The 27031-nt window shown below is 39.6% G+C and overlaps 1 protein-coding gene across 4 annotated transcripts in view; it reads right to left on the reverse strand.

Annotated features, from left to right (window-relative positions):
• Positions 1-1359: 1359 nt before the first annotated feature.
• The window catches only part of LOC140199424 (collagen alpha-3(VI) chain-like), a 196715-nt gene continuing 171043 nt past the window's right edge, over positions 1360-27031 (reverse strand). For 3 of the 4 annotated variants that reach the window (XM_072261494.1, XM_072261493.1, XM_072261496.1), the window contains 8 exons: positions 25838-25931; positions 25703-25740; positions 22297-22551; positions 17848-17907; positions 16158-16328; positions 15992-16039; positions 5939-6109; positions 1360-2332 (listed from right to left, as the gene is read on the reverse strand). In XM_072261494.1, coding sequence (XP_072117595.1) covers positions 2292-2332; positions 5939-6109; positions 15992-16039; positions 16158-16328; positions 17848-17907; positions 22297-22551; positions 25703-25740; positions 25838-25931 — 878 coding nt within the window. In that variant the 3' untranslated portion in view covers positions 1360-2291. The remainder of the gene's footprint in view (positions 2333-5938; positions 6110-15991; positions 16040-16157; positions 16329-17847; positions 17908-22296; positions 22552-25702; positions 25741-25837; positions 25932-27031) is intronic. The other variant, XM_072261495.1, reaches the window with a different exon arrangement.

Below are 27031 nucleotides of genomic sequence, written 5' to 3' on the forward strand. Positions count from 1 at the left end.
AGCCAAGACAGTCTGAATGATGCGTCCTTCCCCTAATTAACTTGAGAGCTGTGAAAAGAAATTTATTTGATGGACTTATTTCTCCAACATTTCAAGAATTATTAATGCTTCTTAAAGTGAGATATTTTAAAAAATATATATTAATAGTAACTTCAAAATTTCTGGACCTTTTCATGAGACAAATGACTTCCATTAGTTATTGTCCCTGATATATGGTTCAATTGTAAATCCATTTTGAAAAACTATAATTTTTAACAATAGTACACTTTTTTTGTAACTTATCTTTTATTGAAGTTCATCATCAAACAAACATTTCCATAAGATGTATTTTAAACGTACACTACCATTTTTTTGTAGCTCGAACATCATCTGTGGGAGGAAAAGAATTGTCAACATTTTGGGTCAAAATCCTTCATCGGGCGCACAGAGGTGACATTGGCAATATAAAGAGGATAAGGAGAGTTGCGAAAAAGGAGTTCAAGGTGATTGGTGGGCTGAGGGAGGGTGTAATATTACTGGCAAGATGTACAAGGTGGGGGAGGGGAGTAGGGGTAGTATTTCCAGGCAGTAGCAGGTGAATGAGAGCTGCAGACAGAGAGAGAGCGAGAGGGAGATGAAAAAACATTGAGAGGCAGATGGAGAAGAGGGTGACAGCTGGAAATGGCTGCTGGAGGGAGATAGGGCTACCAGTGCTGGAATATTATTTAGAAGAGGTGAACCCTACACAGTAATTCTTTTTTCTTGAAATGTAGTTAATTTTACTCATACCTGAATATCACCCATATAATCCCTGAGTTGCTGATTTAATTTGGAATGTGACATACGATGTTACGATGGGTGGAATATTGTAGCCTAGAGAGAACGCTGCTGTGCATTCAGTTAGTGTTACGTCTCATTTCAGATGCTTGTTTGAGACAATATAAAGGATTTTTTTCACCTTTAACTGATCTTGTGATTGCAACTAATATTATCAACAGATGTACAATGTGGGTCCCAGGGCAGCATAGGGGTTAGCCCGACGTTCCAAAAGCTGGGGGCATTGGATTTTGCAGTTCAATTCCAGCATCCTCTCCCAGAATGCGTGGGCCTCCTCTGGGTGCTCCAGTTTCCTCCTACAGACCAAGAACATGCTAGTTTGTAGGTTAATTGGTCATTGTAAATTATCCAGTGATGAGGTTAGGGCTAAATCGGAGGTTGCTGAACAGTGCAGCTCGAAGGGGCTATTCTGCACCATATCGCTAAATAAATACATTAATTAAATAAATGTGGACATCTAGCCTAGCTCCTATAACAGTTTCAACTTCAGCTGATTCAAAGAGTTCTGTGTGGAAAATAAGTGAAAACATTTAGATGTAAACATTTCAAATTTCAGACCAATTTTATTAGAAAGTCTCTCATACATTTCTTCATTAAAGACATACAATATAACTGTCATAAAAATAAAACCTTAAAAATGACCCTTACATTAAAGCCTGGACTTGAAACTTGTTTGGTTTAACGTGTAATCCCTGTTGAATTTCTAAAACGATTCTTAGTTTTTTTTTTATGGTTCCAAATAACTGACAAATGCAGAGAAGTGCACATCTGTACATAATTTAAAACAATTCCAAATTATCAAGAATTTTTTAAAGTGTACAAAAATATATATTGTTTCCTCAAGGAAAGCAATAATGAGAGAAACTTTTAACAAACCAGTGACTCTTTAAAACAAAATGTATAGAACTTTCTTTATTAAAAAAGTAAAGGTCACTTTTGCAATTATGCAGCAATGTGTTGAATCTGTACAGATCTTGCAGGTATGAGTCAAATCTGCTAATGGTTCAGTGATGAAATAGATTCCCTCCATTAAAAAAAAATCAAAGCATATACATACAATGGAAGCAAGTTGTAATAATTTTTTTCAAGTGAATTGTATAAGATTTTGTTCTGTGCATTTTAATTTATGGTAGTGTTAATTACCAACAGATTTTTACAGAAGTGTGTGACATGAACGTTAGAAAAGTTCATATTAAGTATGAAAACTGTAAAACAGACAGAAGGAATAAGCTGAATAATTTCTATGTATGAAACAGCAGACAGATTACTTCCACACAAGTTTAACACCCAGATGTAACTTTAGCACCATTGTAACATGCAGGTTTTGAAGACCAAAAGTCGTCAACATTCGATTATTGAAAGCTATTACCAGTACAGTGCAAGGTATCTGTGAACCCTTAGCATATTGGGATTGTTGGCAGATTGCAGGTTTCACCCCTATCAGAGGTATATGTACAGTGGAACCGCCACTTCATTTACGTTCCCATTGTGGTTATCATTCTGGTTTGAACTCGTCCTTAAAATAAATACATTCAAAGGTTAGAATTCTGTTCTGTAGAAAAGCCCATAAATTGAGATAACACCTAATCATATATTTTTAAAGCAAAGACATGTGTTATTAGTGGAAACGAGCTGCCAACTTGGAAGCCAAGGAGACTGAATAAGTACTGAAGACAAGTTCCTTAAGCAGGTTCCCAGAACATGCCCTTCACTCAAACTCATGACTATGGGGTCAACTGTTAGTGAACTTTTTTCCAATGGATTAATTTGATGTGCTTTAAATTATTAATCTTGAATGGATGGATCAGACTTTATTCATCAACAGCATAAAAGATGAGCTTTTTTGCTATTTTTCAAAACCTCTAGAGATTTCCTGCTCCTTCACATAGTTTAGAAAAGTCAAAAACTATTTCTTAACTATGATTCATGAATCTTTGAGAGACAGTTAATTTATACAAGTCAGAGAGACGTAGGGTTGCACAGATGGAGATAGGCCCTTCCGTCCATCCTATCTATGCTAACCATTTTGTTCATCTACATTAATCCAATTTGACCACTTTAGGACCATATGCTTAGTCTAATTGTCTTTTCAATGTAATGCTTGCAACTGATTCCATCACCTCCACAACTACTGTGTATATTTAAAAAAAGGTAATAAAAATCTCCCTCAAATCCCTTTTAAAAACTACTTCTTGCCTTAAACCAACATTTGCCTCCTACTTTTTGACACCCCAACCATGGCGGGTAGGCATCAGACTGCTCTGCTCTGGGGAAAGCAAGCCCAGCATATCCAACCTCTCCCCATAACTCAAGTCCTCCATTCCAAGTAATATCCTGGAGAATCTCCTCTGCGCTCTCATGTGTGCACAGAATTCTCTCCTGGATTTATGCGTGTTTGGAAGGCATGGCCTGCTTGGGGACAAATAGCATGGCTTTGTGCAGGGTATGTCATGCTTTACAAACTCATTTGAGTTTTTGAGGAGGTGACAGAAATGCTTGATGAGGATAAAGCAGCAGGTGCCTACATGCCTATTTTAGTAAGGTATTTGATAAGGTCCCTCATGGCAGGTTGATTCAGAAGATAAAGGTGCGTGGAATCCAGTACGAATTACAAGTTTGCATTTGTAACTGGCTTCCTCAGAAAAGACTGACAGTGGGGTGAAAGGCTCTTGTCCTCACTGGACGTCCATGACTAGCAGTGCTCCACAGAGATCCATACTGGTATCTCTGCTGTTTGTAATATCCATATATGACCTGGTTGAATATGTGGATGGCTGGGTTCGTATGTTTCCAGATGAGGCAAAGGTTGGTAGTGTTGTGGACAGTGTAAAGGACTATCAAAGAACACAGCAGGATATAGATCACAGATATGAGCACAGAAGTGACAGCTAGAGTTTAATCTGGACAAGTGTGAGGTACTGCACTATGGAGGGTCAAATGAAAGAAGTATACAATTAATGGTAGTTCCCTTAATGGCACAGAGGTACAGAGGCATCTTGGAGTTCAATGTCCATAGTTCACTGAAAACAGTTATGAAAGTAAAGTAAAGGAGACATACAGCATGCTTGCTTTCATTGGTGGGGGTGTGGTGTATAAGACGAAGGAAGTCATGCTATAGCTGTATACGTTTTTAGTCAGATCACACGGAATCATCCTCTATAGGAAACATCTGGAGGCCATGGAGAAGGTGTAGAAGAGGTTTACCAAGATGCTGCTTGAATTACTGGGTATGAACTGTAAAGAAAAGTTGGACAAGCTTGCATTGATCTCCATGGAGGATTAGATACTAAGAGAACACTTGACAGAACTTTATAAAAATTGTGAGAAGCATTGATGTGGTGGACAGTCAGAATCTCTTCCTCAGGGTAAAAGTGCCCCTCACTGTCCATCCTTTCAGTCTTAGTTGTCATACCATCTTTTTGCCCTAAGCTCTACTATCTGTTCCCCTGTCGCTGCGGTTCCCATACCATCGCCCTGCACTCCAGCCTTAAACTTCTATAGCCTGGAGCATTTAGCTGACATTTCACTCTTCCATTTCCATGATTGCAATGGCATTGTAATTCCAAGCATTGATGCCCTAACCATATCTAACTTACCAGTGAGTCTCCCTGCAATAAAAGCAGTTGAGCCTACAAGCCTTCCCAGGTTCCCTAAACTGCCTCTGTCTGCAATGTCCACTGGACTTGCAGACATCTATTCTCCACTTTCTCTCCATCTGGTACTCTATCCTTTCTCTTGTCTCCTTACTACTGTGCCTGCCAGCCCTCAGTCAAAATACATTAAGCCCTCCCTAGCAGCATCAATAAATCTCCCTGCAAGAATACTAGTCCCATTATTTCTTTATTTACATTTTCTTGGACCTTCTGACTGAAGCAGAAACACTGAGTACAATTAATCATGCAATGTTTACAACAGTTTAGTTCACTTGTACTACTGCTGTCCTGTTAATTTCTTTCCTACTCAAAACACACCACTATATTTTTGTTCATATGGGGCAAGCTATAACAAGCGTATTTTTTTTCCCTACAAGAGTTTTTATTTGGATCAGCCATGCTAAAGAAAATTAATCATCACTAAAGTAAAGCTTGTATTTCAGCCTTCAGCACAATAACCAACTGAAAGTGTAAACATTTAAGTCTCCATCATGTCCAAATTAGGAGGGACTGTCTCACGTGGCATGGCCGAGAATGTGAATGGCTGAATATTCTGAACCTTAGTTCGTAGATCTGAGTCTGTAGGAAATTCCATTATTGCACTGGGTTTGTCAAAATGAATCTAAAATATATGTTCATTCCATTGATTCTTGCATTTCCTTCTGCCAATAGCTTCTGGTGAAAAAGGAGCATGTGTAATACAAACTTAACTTCTCCTTAGTGGGCAAGTGTAATATTAACAGTTTTCATTTCCTCTTCCCGAAGTATTTATCAAGCAGAATTAATTTTCCCAACATTTGCAACAGGTTGTTTAAATTGATGTTTAAGATGCTTCATGGGGAAGTTTACTTCATTTCAATAACCTGGACATGGGCAAAGGAAATGATACTTACCACTCTCATTGAGGAAGGTGACAGGGTAAGTATAAATCCTGTATTGTAGCACAGGAGGAGGAGTTGTATAGTAGAACGGTTGAACATTTTTAAAAATCCAGATTAACCCGTGCTGATAATGCAGTGTGAGGAAATGTAAATTTTGGCTTTAGTAATAATGTCATTTTCAGTATGAGTACTGCAGATTTCATCAATTATTGGAGAAGAACTAATTTGTGTAATAATCTTGTCCACGGTGACACAGCCATGGAGCAGAATATTAAACCTCTGGAGGTTCTGTAATTTTGTCCACTTCACCAATCGAAACTGCAGACTTCATATTTTTACACAAAACACAGTAAGGCAATCTGGTTTGTCTGCTTATGCAATGAACCGTGAATGAATTTTTCCTGTTTACAACCCCCAGTTCCCACCAAAACAACCTAGAGAGGCCTTTTTTTTGATGTTTCCTCATGACTAACTCTCTATAATTCTACACTGCTGTATCTGGCCAGACTCAATACAACAAAACACACTCTGGATAGGTGTGTTGTGCCTTTTGCCATGCTGTCCCAGTTTGTCCCATGTGTTATTTACCTTCGATACAAGTCTTGGAGCATTCATCTAGTGTGTTGAATCGGTTTCCATTTCCATTGCATCCGCCATACCAGAATCGTGTGCATGTTTCAGTCTTCACATCATAGTACCATTTCAGGGAAAAGTTCCGGCAAGTTCCTTCATTCCGTGGTAACTGACATATGTCTTTAGCTGTAAAAGTGTTGTATGACCAAATGTTAAACAACTATACACAATAACACAATGTATTTGTTTTATTTGGAGGTGGGATTAACGTACACAAAGTTATGCTAAGACCATAAGATATAAAACATAGGAGCAGAATTAGGCCATTCGGCCCATCGTTTCTGCTCCACCATCCCATCATGGCTGATTAATTACCCCTCTCAACCCCATTCTCCTGACTTCTCCCCTTAATAATCTTTGACACCCTTAATAATCAAGAATCTACTGTGTAAAGCTCTGCTTTAAATATATCTAATTAGTTGGCCTCCACAGCTGTCTACGGCAATGAAATCCACAGATTTGCCACCCTCTAGATAAATAAATTCCTTCTTATTTCTGTTCTAAATGAACGCCCCTCTATACTGAGGCATAGACTCAAAGGAAACATCTTCTCCACATCCACTCTACCTCAGTCTTTCAATATCCGATAGGTTTCAATAAGATCATCCCTCATTCTTTTAAGCACCAGTGAGCACAGGTCCAGAGCCACCAAATACTCCTCACACATTAACCCTTTCATTCCTGGAACCATTCTCATGTACCTCCTCTGTACTCTTTTCAACACCAGCATAACCTGCAAATCTTTTCTTAGATAAGGCGCCCAAAACTGCTTGCAATATGCCAAGTGTGGTCTGACCAATACCTTATAAAGCCTCAGCATGAAATCCTTGCTTTTTCATTTTATCCCTCTTGAAATGAATGATTTTGATCGAGAATTGTCCCCAGGAACATTACATGTAACAACGTAGTGGGTAATGGAAATAATGGGCACTCCATGTCTCAATAAAATAAGTATAAATAATGAAAAACATTATTCTTAAGTCTGTAACAGATGGTTTTTGGAGTTCACTTCTTGATTTCCTCTCCACTATATGAGAAAATTGTAAAGGGATACATCTTCCCTCAGTCACAGTTTTGAAATGTCATCATTTCATTTATTTGTCTCACCCACGTGCATACTTGCCCTCTTACACATCCACACATACTTTTTCATCCTGAAGCTGAAAGAGAGATTTACACTCATTGAGATCCCTTTTGAAAGTCATTGAAAGATGACTATTAGTGGAAACTTTTTGGTAATTGATGATAATTGATGTTTAAAGAGTGCCAAGTTCTCTACGTTTTCTGCTCTCAGTGACCTATGATAGGGATCCAAGACTTTTCTTTGCAAATATTGGAGGCCACTGCTAAGTCAGAAATTGAGATTAAGAAAAGTCAAGTGGAATTTTTCATCGTAAACAACTCTTGTACTTGAATTGAAAACTGAAAATGCCGTAAACAAAATAGATCTGGCAGTATCTGAGGAAACAGAGACAGTTAATTTCAAGTTTAAAAACTTATTAACAGAGCTGAAAATGGAGAAGAGAAAACAAGTTAGTTTTAACTTGCAGAATAGATGGGGTGAGATGGATAGGACACATTTTGACAGTGTAAGGCAGGGGTTCCTGTGAGGATAAACTGCAAATTAAGTCATTTTCCTGATAGATTATGGATGGAAGTAATATATCTTCACAGGAATGTGGAAGACTAGGGTGTAGTTGGAGGTTTATAACATTATGAGGGGTACAGATTGAGTGGATAATCAACTTCCTTCTAGGGCGCATACTTTATTCTTTAAGATGGAGTAAGTTTAAAGTGAGGGAGGGAAGTTTTAAAGGAAATCTGAGGGGCAAACTTTTTACACCCAGAGTAAAGATGATTATATGGAAACCGCCAAAGGAAGTGGCAGAAGTAAACACTGTACAATGGGTGGGGAAAAAAAGTACATGGATTGTGTTTGTAGATACAGTGATGCTGAAAATAATATTAGCAAAGAAAGATTAGTGTAGACAGGCATAGACATATTAGGCTGACTGATGCATTTCTGTGTTGCTCCTAATGATAATTTCTATTACATTCAAAATAATACAAAAAAAGGACAAAATGGAATAATTAAATGATTGCACTTCTGGAGTGTAATCATTTCATTAATCCCTTTTGTCCTGTCTAGAATAGAGAAGACTGGGAGATATTAAAGATGAGGAAGGAAGCAACAGGATCATTTCCTCATCGGATAACTTAAAGGGTTTGGAGTGGTGACACTGTAAGACCACCGCCTTAAAGCTCCAATGACCCAGGTTCAATCCCGACATCCAGAGCTGTCTCTGCGATGTTTGCACATTCTCCCCATGCCACTCCGCATCCTCTAAGTGCTCCTGTTTTCTCCCACACCAGGAGGTATGCAGGTTGACAGGTTAATTTACCACTGTATAATGCCCCAAGTGTGTAAATGAATGGTAAGAACTGAGAGAGCTGATGGGAATATGGAAAGAAGACTATAGTATTACTGTAATTATATGATTGTTGGTTGCATTAGATTAAATTGGATTAAGAGTCTGTTTCCATGCTGTATGTCTTTGTGGCTGGATATTCAAAGTTAGAAGAAGTTATTGTAGGTTTGCTTCATTATTACAGAAATTGATAACAATTCCACAGATCTTTCTATACTTCTAGTTTTTCATGGCATTTGAAACAGTTCTCAGGTGCTGTTGTGACCTAGTCATCTGCATTATGAACGGTCTCTCCATGGTTTAGTTCAATACCTTCCTATAGCTGAGATGTTTAGAGATAGCCATAGAATGTTTCCATAAGAATTACCCCGAAGAATATTTAGATTTATGTTTACTACTATAATTCAAGCAAACTTGAATGTAATTTATCTTGACTCTTTTTCCAAATCCAAAGAACTGCCACATCCCATTCCCATTCCAATATGTCAATCCATGGCCTCCTCTACTGTCGAGATGAAGCCACACTCAGGTTGGAGGAACAACACCTTATATTCCATCTGGGTAGCCTCCAACCTGATGGCATGAACTTTGATTTCTCTAACTTCTGTTAATGCCCCTCCTCCCCTTCTTACCCCATCCCCAATTATTTGTTTATTTATTTATTTATGTATTTATTTATTTTCTCTTTTCCTCTCACAAATACTCATTGCCTGTACTCCATCTTCCTCTGGTGCTCCTCTCCTCCTTTCTTTCTTCTTAGGCCTTCTGTCCCATGATCCTCTCCCTTCTCCAGCCTTGTATCCCTTTTGCCAATCAATTTCCCAGCTTTTGGCTTCATCCCTCCCTCTCTTGTCTTTTCCTATCATTCGGAATTTTCTCCTTCCCCTCCCACTTTCAAATTTCTTACCATCTCTTTTTTCCGTTCATCCTGATGAAAGGGCTCGACTCAAAACGTCGACTGTACTTCTTCCTGTAGATGCTGCCTGGCCTGCTGCATTCCACCAGCATTTTGTGTGTGTGTTGACTAAATATGATTAATTTTTTTGTTACCTCTGATGATCAGGAAAATGTATTATTTCCTGGGAATAAAGACTGATTTGAGATCAAGGTATAACTGCACATATAAGAAAGATTTCCTGATCTCTCCAGCGCTCTGCCAACTAAGAACTGATTTTCTTTCCTTTTTTTATTAAAAGGGACAGCTGGCTGCTGCTTTTGGAACTCTTCTGTATAATTTTGTTTGTTTGTTTAAAAAAATATAATAGGTCTTTAGTTATCACCATAGCAACAACTGCAATGGGCAACAGAAAGATTTTCCCAAATATATTCCCAGTGACTATTGAGCCAAATCTAGTCAGCTCCAAACAAGATCTAATGTGCCTTGAATGCATATTCCACACTTGCTCCATCATCTAAACTTAGGTCATTTCAGGTACTTTCTTAATTTTCTTCAGTTGCTTATTTATCAGAGTTCAACTTAACTCTCCTTTGGCAACTAATATGATGAGTTTGTTTCTTCCTGAGTTTGGTTTACAATAATTTGAATGAAAAAAAATCCTGGGTGGTAGATCTGACCATGGACAATTGGCAACCAAGCAGATTCTCTAATTAGCTGTCAATGCAATGTTTCTTCTGGTGGGAAAATATTTACAAAATTGCTGCAGAGTTGTTCCATTAGCACCTATCAATCATTTTTTGTCAGAGATTATGTAAGGTACTACAGTTAATGACAGAACCCTTAACAACATTGATGTACAGAGTGATCTTGGGGTCCAAGTACATAACTCACTGTAAGAGCCCGAGGAAGTAGATAAGGTTGTAAAGGAGGTATATGGCATGCTTAACTTAAAACTTTGAGCAATACATAGGGAATGCTGGAGGAATTCAGCAGGTCAGGGAACATCTATGGAAGGAAATATACAGTCGATGATTTGGGCCAAAACACTTCATCAGAACTAGAAAAGAAGGGGGCAGAAGCCAGAATGAAAATGTGGGGAGAGGTGAAGGAGTACAAACAGGCCGGCAATAGGTGGGTCCAGGTATGTTACCTCCCTCTGGTTCCTCTACTCCTTATCTATCTTCCATAGTCCATTGATCTCTCCTACTAGATTACGTCTTCTTCAACCCTTTACCTCTTCCCCCTATCCTCCCGCACCCACTCACATTCCTTCTCATCTGCTTGTGTGTATGGCATCACGAGCCGTAGCACTGAGTTCAAGAATAAGGAAGTCATGTTGCAACTATGCAAAACTTTAGTCAGACCACAATTGAAGTAGAGCATGCAGTTCTATTTGCCCCATTAAAAGAAGGATGTGGAGGCTTCAGAAAGGATGCAGAAGAGGTTTTGCAAGGACACAGCCTAGCTTAGAGGATATGAGCTTGGGTTGTTTTCTCTGGAGTATGGGAGGCTGAGTAGAGAATAAGACCATAAGATTATGAGACATAAGAGCAAAATTAGGCTATTCATCCCTTCAAGTCCTCCCCACCATTTTATCATTGCTGATCCCAGATCCTATTCAACCCCACGCAGCTGTCCTCTCACCATATCCCTTGATGCCCCGACCAATCAGGTATCAATCAACTTCCACTTTAATTATACCCAAGGACTTGGCCTCCACCACAGTCTGTGGCAGAGCATTCCACAGATTCACCACTCTCCAGCTAAAAAAATTCCTCCTTACGTCTGTTCTAAACGGTCACCCCTCAATTTTGAGGCTGTCCCTAGTTCTGGATACCCTCACCAGAGGAAACTTCCTCTCCACATCCACCTTACCTAGTCCTGTCAACATTCGGTAGGTCTGATAGAAGTTTATATAATTATGAGAGGCAGAGGTAGGGAGTACAGTCACGATGGAAATGTAAAATATAATGATATGCATTTAAGGTGAGAGGGAGAAGTGTAAAGGAGATGACCTGGGCAAGTTTTTTCATAGCGAGTTGCTAGGGGTAGTGATGGAAACACATATGATAGAGGTAGTTAGATAGACACTTTAATATGGACAGATATGGCTCATATACAGGCAGAAGAGATTTAGTTTAATTTGGCATAGTATTCAGCAGAGATATTGTGGACCGAAGGGCCACCTCCTCGACTGTAACAGTTCTACATGTAAAGAATTCTCTCTGTATTAAATATATGGTGTTGCCCTATTCACCGTTTATAAAAATATTCTAAGCTACTCCCTCCCCGCGCCCCCCCCACACACACACACACACACACACAGAAATGGTGCTTCTGTTGAGATCTTTGTGTGATTACAATAGAGACATATCCTATTACATGTTCAAAGATGTCTGTTTTTTGTGCCGATGTGTACATTGTACACAAGGTAAGGATTTCAACACCCATTCTTTATGGAATTTAAAGGTGATGAGAACAGTCCTTGAAGTGATGGTACCTTCCCATACTGTCATAGGTTATGAGTTTGTTTTGTGACTGCTCTTTTGTACAACTAAGTGTCTTGCTGTATCATTTTGGAAGGGAGTTGGAGCCAATCCTCAGCTGGGTCTTGAGTTATCCAAAGGACAGGCTTAGTACGGACAGTATATTTCCTTCTCTAAAGGATTTTAGTGAAGTAAATTCTTCTGTTTTGGAATAAAAAGCAAGTTAAGCACTTTTGTACTCTATAGTATGATGACAGCCTGTCACTTACAGATTATATAATAAACTGGTAGCCATAAAATTTAAGTTCAATGGGATCCAAGACATTGTGGCCCAGGGTAACTTTGGTCTAATGATTGGTTATTAATCCACCTTCATTAATAGCGTGATGTAGCACCTTTTCATGCCCAGCCTATGTAATTGATTTCCTGGTAAAAAGGACTCTTTGAGATCTACTTTCCATAATAAAGTATAAAGTAAATCCAAGAACATCTTTAGCGAAGTGAACAACATATGTCTGTCATTCATGAAGACAGACTGCTTGTCACCTTAGTGTATCCACAACATGGTCTCTGTCCATTATCTTAGTTCAGAGACTGCAGATGGTAAAGACTTTTTAAGGGATAAAAGCAAAATAACCAGAAGAAGACGAAGAAGACAATAGCAGTAAATCTACACTTGGTTTTCCAACTGCTGTGCCTATTTTTACAACAGTGAGAATGGGTATGGATTTGGTATTGCTTTCTGGTTGGAACTAGCAAGTTATGCAACAGTGAAATGGTGTAAAACAGTAAATATTGAAAAGAATCTGTACATTATTACTTAAAATTAGATTCTGTTTTAATTGCCAATATACAACATCATTTCTAATCTTGCAATACTCCTCCACTAAGAGCTGTACTGGATGACCCATGAAATTAATTCACAATTCACTCCACTGTGAACTATCACTTAGCAACACAACACAGTTTTTAATTTCAAAACTAAATTTGAAATGAAGCAACACACGTCAAAGTTGCTGGTGAACGCAGCAGGCCAGGCAGCATCTCTAGGAAGAGGTGCAGTCGACGTTTCAGGCCGAGACCCTTCGTCAGGACTAACTGAAGGAAGAATTGAAATGAAGCACCAGGTATCTGATGGTCTGTGTTTGGTGAAATATGCTGGCTAATTGCGAATTCTCATGGCAGGAAGTGCCTCTTTGCCTTTTCGAAGGTCTGAGTTCTTCAGCGGGAACTATAAATTGGTAACATCTGGAATCAAGCAGGAGCTTTAAAGATGAAGAAAACTGAATGGGAATTCCAACCTCCATAGAGTAGAATGTGTGTAAAAAGGGCCCAAAGGATCGTTGGGGACCCGAGTCATCCCAATCACAATCTATTCCAGCTGCTACCATCCAAGAAACAGTACCACAGCATAAAAGCCGGGACCAACAGGACAGCTTCTTCCACCAGGCCACCAGACTGCTAAACTCACGCTGACTTGAGTATAATTCTATGTTATATTGACTGTTCTATTTATTATAAATTATTACAAATTGCTGTAATTGCACATTGCACATGTAGGCAGAGACATAATGAAAAGATTTTTACTCCTCATGTATGTGAAGGATTTAAGAAATAAAGTCAATTCAATTTTTCAATTTGACATGAGGACCTATTCCCTCCCATTCAATAAAGTTGGGAGACTAAATGTCATCTTGATTGCAGATCTTGATAGAAATCTATAGACTAGTGCAGGACGTTAATAAAAATGAAAATAGAAGAAAAATGAAAATGATTCAAAAAACAATGTTGATCCCAGATTGGGTTTGAGATTGAGAAAAAAAGGGATATCAAAATTTCTGGAGAATAACTGAGTTGACTGAAAGAAACAAGACATTCTAATTTTATCTTGGCTTCTACTTTACCTTTGAAAATTTACACACAACTTCAATAATTGGAATTTGGTCTGCTGATAATTTTGATTTTGTCCCTTCAAGACTCTGTACCATCAGCTGCCGCTGAACTGATGAATGAGAAATGAGCACGATGGTGCTAGGCAGCAGAGCTCTCAGCTTTCCTAGTCCATGAGCTGACGTGCAGCACAAAGCAACCCTGGAGCTCACTGAACCTCTCCAGCCGGGGCCGGTGAAAGCTGCCTCACAAAGGATGAAGTTCCTCAAGCTGAACCAACACCAGAGGTGAATCTGCATTATTAACTTTGCAGATTGTTTCTCAAAGAATTAATATCACAGCCCTTTTCTACAAACAATTCACAAATGAGGATTCAGAAATGAGGTATATTGATACAGTATATTATTGCTCTTTTTAAAACGCTACAAACTATCTTGCCTGATTTGACCTTTATTTATGTGTGCATTTTGGTTACTGTAGAGAAAAAAAGTTCATTTTCCCCCCAATCTCCTTCTCCCCTTCTTGCTACCTCATTGGGGCACTGTTTATTTTAATCCTTTCTGTACCTTGCACCATACTGCTCATGCCCCTCTATCCCTGACTGTGCCCATCCACCACCCTCACCATTCATTCCTAGTGTGCACCATCTAGGAAATGCACACCAATGACTCCGCAAAGTTTCTTCAGTACCCGCCAAACCTGTGACCTCAGACATCAAGAAAGGTCAAGGGCACTGGAGCTGGAACACTGAAGGTCTCATTTGTTCTGATGCAGTATTGCACCATGCCTCTATCTCTGTAGTCTTGAGCTGTCAATGTCCAACCCTGCACTCTTCACTGTCCATATATCTCTGCTGTCCATCCCCCTACCACAACTGACAAGCAGTTCTTTGCTGTTACCATTTCTTTCTGCTTGTTCGGACTAGATTATATAGTGTTTTGAAGGCACCTTAGTCTAATATTTGCAACTGCAAAGTGTAGATTCATTTTAACCAGCCACTTTGCAAAACAACAGTTATAGGAATTTCTCTCCCCCTCCATTTCCGTTCTTGGAAACAATTTCGTTGTCCATTGAGAATTGGTTTCATTGCTCACACATGGTTGTAATTTCTGCGATCCGTAGCTGAGGTCTATATCAAAACCTTTCCCTTCAATGGAAACTTTCAACGTAGCCAGTTGATTAGTAATAATAGTGATCGCCAACCACATTTCAAGATTTCCATGACAACTTGACAATCATCCCAACCAAAAAGGAAGATCCTACACCATGTTACAACCTTACTTTGTCTTCCAAATTATTCAGTTAGGAGGAGGTGGGCATTTACAAGAAAGTTAGGCAAACATTTAATTGGAAATACAATTAGCCCAAATAGAGGTTAACAGCATGATAAATGTTAGACCATAAGATCAAGTGTTCATAGGCCACTAGACCTTGATGCAAAAGCAAAAGTCAGTTGGAATCTTCTCTGAAGCTTTGGAAAGTTCACAAAATTTTGAATGTGTGTGCATAGACTAGTAGATGGAAGATTTTAGAAATTATAAATTTATTAAGTAATTTATATAAATAATTTTCTGCAAAAATTAAATGAATGGGGTAGCATTAATGAAAACAAACAAAAACGTACATGTTGAAGTCTAAATTAAAAATAGAAAATGCTTGGAATGCTTATAAGGTCAAGTCACATCTTGCGACGAGACACACAGTTAATGTTTCAAGTATAGGACTCTTTGTCAAGAACTGGATAAGGGAGAAAAGCTGAAGGAAAAGTGGTGGAGGGGTGGTACAGTAACACCAGGGTGGCCACTGATGATGGGGTAGAGCGTACATGACCGCCAGAAGTTTTAGTCAATTTTGGATCCAATTAGCCAGCTCACGTTGCATGCCATACATTTTAACATTCTGGTCAGCCCATCATGCAAAATATAGGTTAAATGCCTACAGTCTTTAGCCTTGCCTTCATCAATCTCTTATGTGGCTACCTCAAAGAAAACTCCATCAAATTGGAGAGAGAGGATTTCCTTCACACAAAGCTGACTATCCCTGATCATCTCCTGTTTTACAAAATGCACTGATGCACTATCAATTACTCCAAAAGACTGGAAGTAGAGTAAATACTGAAAGGCTTTTATTAGCAGTAAAATGTGACCTCAACCATGCTGAGTATCTGTCCTGGACTGAGGGAGGAGCAGTGGCACAATCGCCTTTATTCAGGGTTCGGTGGGAGGAGCCACAGGAGCAATCAGCAGAGGGGCGTGTCCAGACATGTAACCCAGATACTGTATTATATATGTTTATGCATATTTACCTGACATGATACCTTCAGGCTTGGGTTCTGATATGCTTGCTTCTGGTACTGTGGGAGAAATGATGAAAAGTTCATTTTTATTTAATCTTCACCCCAGTTAATTTTTACACTCTAATGACTGCGAGAGTATCAATCCAACATTAGCCCTCATCGCTATATCACTTACTTGATTTCACGCACTCTGCATTGCATTCGGCTTCTGTGTCAAACCTATTACCATTACCATCGCAGCCGCCGTACCAAAACTGAGCACAGATGTTGTTTTTTCTGTCAAAGAACCATTTTGCACTATACTCAGAACACTGTGATCCAGCGTCAAAATCCAGCATGCACCGATCTGTTAAATTTGTGCAAAATGGGAATGTTAAACAAACTATTTGGTAAAAGTGCGCACCACAAGTTGAAAGATCATATATGTATGGGTAATGCACGAAAGACCAACACTTAAAAGATTACTTTATTACTCTAGTGGCATTGATGGCACATGAAGCCTACTGCAAAAGAAAGAACAACAGGGAGGGCACTTTACATTAACGCTGAACTCATCCAGAAAAGATCTCATATCCGAGCTCGGTTACAAAGTAAGAATGCAATGCATTGTGGACCACTATGGATCATTCACAGCATGTGGAAAGCTGCTGCAAGCAAGAAGCAAAAGATGGACTGGGATTGATTGAATGGTATTTCTTGTGCATTCTGGTTCCAAGTTGCCCATAACAAAACTGCCATTTATCATGGCAGATCACAAAACAGATTCATATGGAAACTTTGTGAAATCTACATAAGCCAAAAAATTGGTTCACTAGAATATTGAAATTGTTTTAGCAACAAGAAAGGGACTTTGCACCACTGAATGCCAGAAACAGCTGAACTAATCATATGAGCCAGGCCTCCCTCCCTTGTAATGGTTTACTCAAACAAAATTGCAACCTGCTCCAATCGAAGCCTGAAAATGAAAAGTTGTTTTTTCAAACCTGACCATCGCTGTAAATATAATAACCTCAAGGATTTTGTTAATCTGTTTGAGGATTAATGTCAAACACAAGCAATTAAAATGCATTGTTATTTATATTAATTTCTTCCTAAGCAAGTTATCTTGGCAAAGTCCTGCACAATGCAAGCTTCGGATGCTCCATCTTACCTGAAACCAAAATGTTTTATTAGGATAAAACATGAGCTAACCTAAGCTGACATATGACTGGTGAATCTGGCCCTACTCTCACTAGTCAGGCATGGTGTCTCACCAGATGGTTCTTGCTTTTATCTGTAAACATTGAGTATTTTTGCTGAATTCCACAGAGCATGCTCCCTCAAACATTGCTTTCCGTTTTATTTCCCAGATTTAAAAGCACGATTATAGAGCATAAAACGTGTCACATCTAGCTGAATAAATGTAGCCCCATATTATTGAAATTGTTCAGTTTGAATCACCTAGTGAAACTGTGTGTGGGAAGGTATAAATTTTGGGGTAAAAGGGTACAAAAGTTGACAAGAAGAAAATATTACAGATAAATCTACTGCCATTTATTTACCACTGCCTACTTCCCCATCAATTCACCAAATACAGACTCCTCCTCACTACAGGCATCCACGCACTATTTCTAAAACATCTGTTTCTAATGTATTATGCAGCTTACCACAAATATAATGTACTGCATAGCCCTGATATATCATTCATTAATGTTTAAATACGTCACACTAAACTGCAGTGGACATCTAATTATATCCTTCGTAATGTGAAAATGTATATTTTCCTCAACTTTAACACAAATCAGATGAATTAGCCTTTTCACAATAGTTTTTTTTCTTTCACTGAAACATTGCACAATCTTCAAGCACCACTTGTGAATAGTTACCTATTTCAGGATCCTCCAGAGGCTCCAAAATGACTTGGGAACTTTTGTCAAGTGGTTTTTCTGAAATTAGAACAGAAACATGGAAGTTTTGCACCAAGAATTAGATCTCATCATAAAAGTAAATCCTGCATTTATTAAAGGAATGTAATCTTAAATCCAGCAATTAATTATTTTAATTTATTACAGAATAACTTATTAATTATTCTTTACTGATGACAACATGATTCTGAGCTCTTTGCTGAGCTCAGTATCTAGCGTTACTGGACGACTGTTGTTGTGGATAACATTATCGACTGAATGAAAAGGTCTTGCATGGCTCAGCTTAAAGGCTTTTTATTGTTGTTTGTTCTGAATCCACTTCACAGTGAGCAGTATCTATGGGCTAAACTGCTCAAATCCTTAAACCATTTCAGGATTATTTTTACAGGGACAACATTATGGGAACTTCAAAGTTCAAAGTACATATATGTCACCATATAAAGACATGAGATTCATTTTCTTGCAGTCATACACAGTAAATCCAAGAAACACAATAAAAGGAATGAAAGACCACACCCAGCAAGATGGGCAAACAACCAATAAGCAAAATAAAACAAAGTGTGCAAACACAACAATAATAATAATAAATAAACAAATAATAAATATTGAGAACATGAGATGAAATGCCTTTCAAAGTGAGTGCGTAGGTTGTGGGAAATACACACAAAATGCTGGAGGAACTCAGAAGGCCAGGCAGCACCTATGGGAAAAAGTACAGTCGACGTTACATGCAGAAACCCTTTGGCAGGTCTTGAGAAAAAAACTGAGGAGTAGATTTAAAAGGTGAGGGGAGGGGAGGGAGAAACACCAGGTGATAGGTGAAACTTGGAGGGGGAGGGATGAAGCAAAGAGCTAGGAAGTTGACTGGTGAAAGAGACAGAAGGCCATGGAAGAAAGAAAAAAAGGGAGGGGGAAGGAGCACCAGAGGGAGGTGTTGGCTGAGTAAGGAGATAACATGAGAGAGGGACAAGGGGATGGGAAATTGTGAAGGGGGAAGGCATTACTGGAAGTTTGAGAAATCGATGTTCATGCCTTCAGATTGGAGGCTACCCAAACGGAATATAAGATGCTGTTCTTCCAACCTAAGTGTGGCTCTATCTCGACAGTGGAGGAGGCCATGGATGGACCTATCAGAATGGGAATCGGAAGTGGAATTAAAATGGGTGGCCATTTTAATTCCACTTCCCACTTGTTCTGGCAGATGGAGCATAGATGCTTGGTGAAGTGGCCTCCCAATCTACGTCGGGTCACACCGATTACACAAGAGGCCACACCAGGAGCACCGGACACGGTATATGACCCCAACAGACTCACAGGTGAAGTATCACCTCACTTGTTAGAACTGTTTGAGGCCCTGAATTGTAGTAAGAGAGGAGGTGTGGGGGCAGGTATAGCACTTGTTCTGCTTGCAAGAATAAGTGCATAGGTTGTGGGAAGAGTTTAGTAATGGGGTAAGTGAAGTTGAGTGAAGTTAACCTCTCTTGTTCAAGAACATGATAGTTGAGGGGTAATTACTATTCCTGAACCTGTTGGTGTGGGACCTGAGCTATTGTACCTTCTTCCTGATGGCAGCAGTAAGAAGAGAGCCTGGCCTGGCCGGTGGACTCTTCTGTGATGGATACAGCTCCATATAGAAGTGCTCAATGGTGGGAAGGGCTTTACTGATGATGGACTGTGCTGTATCCACCAAGTTTTGTACAAATTTGCACTCAAGGGCATTGGTGACTCCATACCAGGCCATGATATAACCAGTCAATATACTCTTCACCACACATCTATAGAAGTTTATCAAAGTTTTAGATGTCATGCAGAATCTTCACAAACTTCTAAAGAAGAAGAGGTTCTGCTGTACTTTCTTCATGTGTGTTGAACTCAGGAAAGATTCTCTGAAATGATAACACTGAGGAATTTAAAGTTGCTGACCCTCTCCACCCCTGACCCTCCAAGGAGGACCGGCTCATGGACCTCTGGTTTCCTCCTCCTGAAGTCAGTAATCAGCTCCTTGCTCTTGTTGACACTGAGTGAGTGGTTGTGGATGTGTCACTGCTTAGCCAGATTTTCAATCTCTCTCCACTGATTTGTTACCACATTTAATTCGGCTTACAACAGTGGTATTGTGAGTAAACCTAAGTATGGCATTGGAGTTGTACTTAGCCTCACAGTCATAAATGTAAAGTGAGTAGAGCAGGGGCTACACCAGCCTTGTGGTGCACCCGTGCTGAAGGAGATTGCAGAGGAGATGTTGTTGCCAATCAAAACTGACTGGATTCTGCAAGAGAGGAAATCGAAAATCCAGTTGCACAAGGTGGTATTGAGACCCAGGTCTTCAAGCTTATTGATTAGTTTTGAGGGGATGATAGTATTGAATGCCAAGATGTAGTCGATGAAGAACATCCTGATGTATACCTCTTCACTGTCCAGAAGTTCCAGGGTTGAGTGAAGAGCCAAAGAAATGGCATCTGCTGTGGACTGTTGTGATTGTAGGCAAATTGGAGTCGAGTAGTTTCATCACCAACCACTCAATGCACTTCATCACCATGGATATAGGTGCTACTGGGTGATAGTCATTGAGGCAATTACTATGTTCTTCATAGACACTAATATAACTGAAGCATGCTTGAAGCAGGTGGGTACCGCGGACTGACAAAACGAGAGGTTGAAGATACTCGTGAACACTCCAGCCAGTTGATTAGCACAGTCTATAGTACTCGGCCAGGTACCTCAATTGGGCTGACTGCTTTTCTTGGGTTCAATCTCCTGAAAGATGCTCTCATCTCATTGGGGCAATGGGAGTTTGTGGAGGTTCCTTCGAGCTTTGCTTGGCCAAAGTGAGCATAGAAGGCTTTGAGCTCATCTAGGAGCAAAGCTGTCTTTCACCTACAGTGCTTGGTTTCACTTTGTAAGAAAGGGGTTCCCAGCCTTTTTTGGTGCCTTACCAATGGAACCTTACCATTAACCTAGGTGGTCTTTGGACTCCAGATTGGAAACCCTTTTATAAGAGGTAATAGCATTCAAGCCCTACCACTATTGAGCATCCTGGCAATCTAGCATTGTTGTTCATCTATATTACATGGGGTTTTCTGCTACTTGGCAGAACAATTAAGAACAACACAAAGCATTTAAATGAAGCACCTGTGGTGCAATGTCTAGAATGATGAGAACAGCAGATTAAATAGCAAATTTAAATAGTGGGTTGGCAAGTTTGCAGACAACACAAAGGTTGGTGGTGTTTTAGATAGTGTAGGGGATTGTCGAAGATTGCAGAGAGACATTGATAGGATGCAGAAGTGGGCTGAGAAGTGGCAGATGGAGTTCAACCTGGAGAAGTGTGAGGTGGTACACTTTGGAAGGACAAACTCCAAGGCAGAGTACAAAGTAAATGGCAGGATACTTGGTAGTGTGGAGGAGCAGAGGGAACTGGGGGTACATGTTCACAGATCCCTGAAAGTTGCCTCACAGATGGATAGGGTAGTTAAGAAAGCTTATGGGGTGTTAGCTCTCATAAGTCGAGGGATAAAGTTTAAGAGTCGCGATGTAATGATGCAGCTCTATAAAACTCTGGTTAGGCCACACTTGGAGTACTGTGTCCAGTTCTGGTCACCTCACTATAGGAAGGATGTGAAAGCATTGGAAAGGGTACAGAGATTTACCAGGATGTTGCCTGGTTTAGAGAGTATGCATTATGATCAGAGTTTAACGGAGCTAGGGCTTTACTCTTTGGAGAGAAGGAGGATGAGAGGAGACATGATAGAGGTGTACAAGATAATAAGAGGAATAGATAGAGTGGATAGCCAGCGCCTCTTCCCCAGGGCACCCCTGCTCAATACAAGAGGACATGGCTTTAAGGTAAGGGGTGGGAAGTTCAAGGGGGATATTAGAGGAAGGTTTTTTACTCAGAGAGTGGTTGGTGCGTGGAATGCACTGCCTGAGTCAGTGGTGGAGGCAGGTACACTAGTGAAGTTTAAAAGACTACTAGACAGGTATATGGAGGAATTTAATGTGGGGGGGTTATTGGGAGGCAGGGTTTGAGAGTCGGCACAACATTGTGGGCCGAAGGGTCTGTAATGTGCTATATTATTCTATTTCAAAAGTAAATATGATAAGCCCTGAAGTGGGAATATTTGTAGCTGAGATTGTTGGTTGAAATTAATTGACTTGACATAACCATGGTATGCTAAAATGGTGTCTCCTTATTCTGTTGTGCATAGAGTGAATTACTATTTCTCAAAGGATGATTTGAAGGGCATTTATCTAAGCACCTTGTTCAGTGCTGTATATAGTCTGTAATGACCGTAAAATTTCTTCCTTCCATTGCCAGTCATGTTGACATTCTGTATGACAGCAAAACTAACATGAAAATAGTCATAAGAAAAATAAATCCACATTTTTTTGGATTTTGCTATAACTTACCTGTTGTAAAAACACCATCGTAAATAGATTTTGCTTCGGACTGGGCGAATCCTAACACAATTACTTTGTACTGCTGTCCACTTTCCAAATCTTTTACAACAATTTCAGGATCACTGACATTCTGCTTCAGAACAAGGATGTCTTGGCTCACATCGACCACAGTAACTTCATAACTATCTATGCGCTGAGCTTCGGTCTGAGAGAAGTGTAGGATGATACTGTCTTCTGTAACACTGGAGGCAGATAATTTCAGTCCTGTTGCAGCAAAACAGAGACAGATGAAAATTCAGAAGCCAACCTCACATGCCAATGCCCCTCTGAAATAAAAAAACAAAAATATTGAGCATAAAAGAGATTCAAACTCTTAAGACCATTTTTCTGCATAGCTTATACCCAACTCAGGAAATGCTTATTTGAAAAACTTTTGTACCCAGAGATGAATCGAAGCAGATTACTGAATATTTGGCAGTGCTCCATTCTAAAACAATTCAACTTCTGTTTCCATGCTCCATTTCCATACCTGCTCATCCACCATCACTTCCATCCAGTCAGTCTCATGCTTAGACCAGAGAGATGGATTGGGGAAAAAATTAGATGTGTTGAGACAGGTGGTTGAAGAAACTGGCTATAATAATATATCAAGCCAAAATCAGCATGGTATCCTTAGGGGAAAATCTTGCCTGAAAAATCTGTTGGAATTCTTTGAGAATATAGCAAGCAGGATAGACAAAAGGGAAGCAGTGGATACCATGTACTTGGATTTTCGGAAGACCTTTGACAAGATGCCACAAATGTGGCTGCTTAGCAAGATAAGAGCCCAGGCTATAACAGGAAAGATACTAGTATGGATAGAGCATACACTGATTGGCAGGAGGCAAAGTGTGGAAATAAAGGGAGCCTCTTCTGACGGGCTGCCGGTGACTCGTAGTGTTCTACAGGGATCAGTGTTGGGATTGCTTCTTTTTTACATTATATGTCAATAACTTGGATAACGGAATTGATAGCTTTGTGGCCAAGTTCGCAGATGATACAAAGATAAGTAGAAGGGTGGTTAGTGTTGAGGAAGCAGGGAGACTGCAGAAGGACTTGGACAGATTATGAGAATGTACAAAGAAGTGGCAAATGGAATACAGTGTCAGAAATTGTATGGTCATGCACTTTGGTAAAAGGAATAAAAACGTAGACTATTTTCTAAATGAGAGGAAAATTCAGAAATACAAGGTGCAAAGGGATTTGGGAGTCCTCATGCAGGATTTGCGAAAGATTAATTTTCAGTTTGAGTCGGTGGTAAGAAAGACAAATGCAATGATAGCATTAATTTTAAGAGGACTATAATATAAAAACAAAGGTGTAGCACTGAGACTTTATAGGCACTAGTGAAGCCTCACTTGGAGTATTGTGAGCAGTTTTGGGCCCCTTATCTAAGAAAGGATGTGCTGACACCGTATGACTGATGGCCTTATGGTCTTAACATTTTGAATCAGAGGTCTGAATACTACTAAGAAAATAAACTAGATTAAGATTAGAGCTTTACACCTCTGTAAATTTGGAATCTTTTTCCATAACCTTTGTGTGGCTCATTCTCTTATCAACCCAGTGTTGTGAAATAATACAATCTAGACTTGCCACAGTTTTCTTCAGTAATACATCCACAATGTACATGGGAGTTTATCCATTGACAAATTCTTGTGTGATTCTGGTGTAAGCTGTGAATCCCTGTCTCCACACTTCACCATAACCAGATGATTCTTAGGCTCCAGGCAGACAGGCAGGTTTGCTCATGGCTTTAGGATGCTATTAAAACCTATAATTTCCGTCGCTGTCATTGAACTGCTAAACATAGAGGGAAAACCAATTCCTAGTCTTTGAACTGGACTCTCTTACCATGGTCATGGTATTTTTAGCTCCTAGAGGTGCGGGGAAAGGGTAGTGGCCTTGTGGGAGGGGATGATGGAGGATGAGAAGGGTTGTGGTTGATTGTGCAAATTTTCAGCATTTCTCATTAATGTTCCTTCATTACTATTGGAGTTTTGCATTTGCAGTGATCAACTGGCTTGTGGAATTAAACAAGTAACAGAAAATATTTGAGTCAGGCAGCAAGTATGGTGACAGGAAAATAAAGTTAAAGCCTTAGGTTGATGACTTTTCATCCAAGTGAAAGTAAAAGAGACAAGTGGATGCCTTGTTGGAGGGAGAAGTAGAGATACAGTACTTCTTGGGCATTACTAGATGATGTGTGTTAGCTACTTAAAATGTAACTGAGAAGTAAAATAATAAGAGATGAAATGGATTTTCTCCCCATTCACCTGAGATGTTTACTCTCCTTCTCTCTCCACACAGATGCAACCTGATGACTTTGATCTGGGGCTGGCTTGAAGTCAGTGACCAAAGAGCTTCATGTTGCTAAGCCACACCAAGCCAACAGAGGGCCCAGCACCAAAACCAACCTAAACCAATATGAATGCCATACTATCTTTCGGAAGGAAGGAAACAAGAACAATCTGTGCTTCAAGTAAAAAAACAATGCTACCATTCAAATTATTGTGTATAGAATAAAAATGCAAAAAGGACCCTGGTCAGACCCCACCTGGAGTGCTGTGCTCAGTTCTGGTCGCCTCACTACAGGAAGGATGTGGAAGCTATAGAAAGGGTGCAGAGGAGATTTACAAGGATGTTGCCTGGATTGGGGAGCATGCCTTATGAAAACAGGTTGAGTGAACTCAGCCTTTTTTCCTTGGAGCGACGGAGGATGAGAGGTGACCTGACAGAGGTGTATAAGATGATGAGAGGCATTGATCATGTGGATAGTCAGAGGCTTTTTCCCAGGGCTGAAATGGCTGCCACAAGAGGGCACAGGTTTAAGGTGCTTCGGAGTAGGTACAGAGGAGATGTCAGGGGTAAGTTTTTTACGCGGAGAGTGGTGAGTGCGTGGAATGGGCTGCTGGCAACGGTGGTGGAGGCGGATACGATAGAGTCTTTTAAGAGACTTTTGGATAGGTACATGGAGCTTAGAAAAATCGGGGGCTATGGGTAACCCTAGTAATTTCTAAGGTAGGGACATGTTTGGCACAACTTTGTGGGCCGAAGGGCCTGTATTGTGCTGTAGGTTTGCTATGTTTCTATGATCTACAAAATCTAGCTGCATATGAACATAGATCAGCTACAGCTATTAACCAAAGTTAAGGGAGTACATAAAAATGTGTTTTTTTAATTGTTTGTGGTTTTATTGAAGGGCCAAAGGAACACTGAGGGAATGAAATTTGATCAGAACAACAAAGAGAGACATTTGGCTTTCAAAGTGTCTGATAGGAGATGGGCAGGTCCATCGGAAATCAGATCTTTAATCTTACTGAGAAGTGAAGCAGACTCTGTCAGCAAGCACCAAGTAACAGCAGCAATAACTCACCCATAAGTTTGTCTGCGGCCAAAGGAACATTGGTTGTGCTAGAGACACGCAAAAAGAAGGGGGAAAAGATCAGTTGTTTTGCTGGAATAGGTCTAAATACGAGCTGCAAAAAGTTCCTGCATCGTGTCTACTTACACTTGCTGATGGGCGTTCATAAACATTGGCTGGTCACTTTGGAATGATCTGCATTGTTTTCGCAGCTCTGGGCTCAAGTGAAATGCATTCTCAGCTAGAAGAAAAGAGATTTTTTTTTTCAGGTACTTTCGCATTGGCATTAAGAAAGCAACCTCACTAATTTTTCCATGACTTTGTATACAAACATGTGCTGAACTAAAGTGACAAAAAGAGACTGATGATTCAATTTTTCATCTGAGCCATCTCATCTGAGTTCAACTGGATGGTTTTAGAATCACTTCAGCTGGCTTTAATGCTCAAAAAATATTTTCCAGTCATAAGAAGCACAGATGGATCCTTGTAAAAAACTCCAAATGCTGAGTGAAAATAAAGCTGGAGACAGTATTGTTTCTCACAGTTAACTAGCGCACCGCCTGGGTTTATCCATTGGCTAACTACTTGCGTAAGGTACAAACAGAGAGCCATGAGTACCCAAGAAGAACCACATTTCACACAGGACAGCATTTTTGGGAGAAATAGCCAGAAAGTGCAGATGGGGTGGGTGGAAGAAATGGAGAATTTAAAAAAAATATCTGAATCAGTACAATGCTTCTGACAAGTAACTATGCCCACTTACATTGAAAGATATACAGAAAATATTTCCTATTCCTCTAAGTTTAAACTGTACCCTTACTGTCAAAATTGTATTGAAATAAACTCTAGTACAATAATTTGAAAGTTACAGGTTGCTGTGTTAAAAGTACATTTATCTTGTTATCTCCATCGTTTCTTTGTCATTTCAATCCTGATTATCCTTCATTTTATTCAGTATCTTTTAACAAAGACAAAATGCTGGAAGAATTCAGCAGGTAAGGCAGCATTTATGGAGAGGAATAAACAGTGATGTCTTGGGCTGAGATACAATATCATGTACCTACTTTTTCTAATAAAACTCAGATTTTACCTTTTTTTTCTTAAGTTCAGTGCTACATGAGATACGCTTGCCGGTTTGGAAGTAGGGTTTACAACCAGTCCCTGGTCACTTCAGATACATCAACTAAATTCAACAAGCAGTGAAGACTGACACTATTAGGGTTAATATGAAGGACTTAAACATCGATGTTTTCAGGATCACATGCATCAAAATATTGAAGACAAAATAAATAGTCAGGAAGGATATTTCTTACTCCAAATTTTGACATACGAAAAATAAAT

The sequence above is a fragment of the Mobula birostris genome, chromosome 6, assembly GCF_030028105.1.
Source record: "Mobula birostris isolate sMobBir1 chromosome 6, sMobBir1.hap1, whole genome shotgun sequence".
NCBI lineage: Eukaryota > Metazoa > Chordata > Chondrichthyes > Myliobatiformes > Myliobatidae > Mobula > Mobula birostris.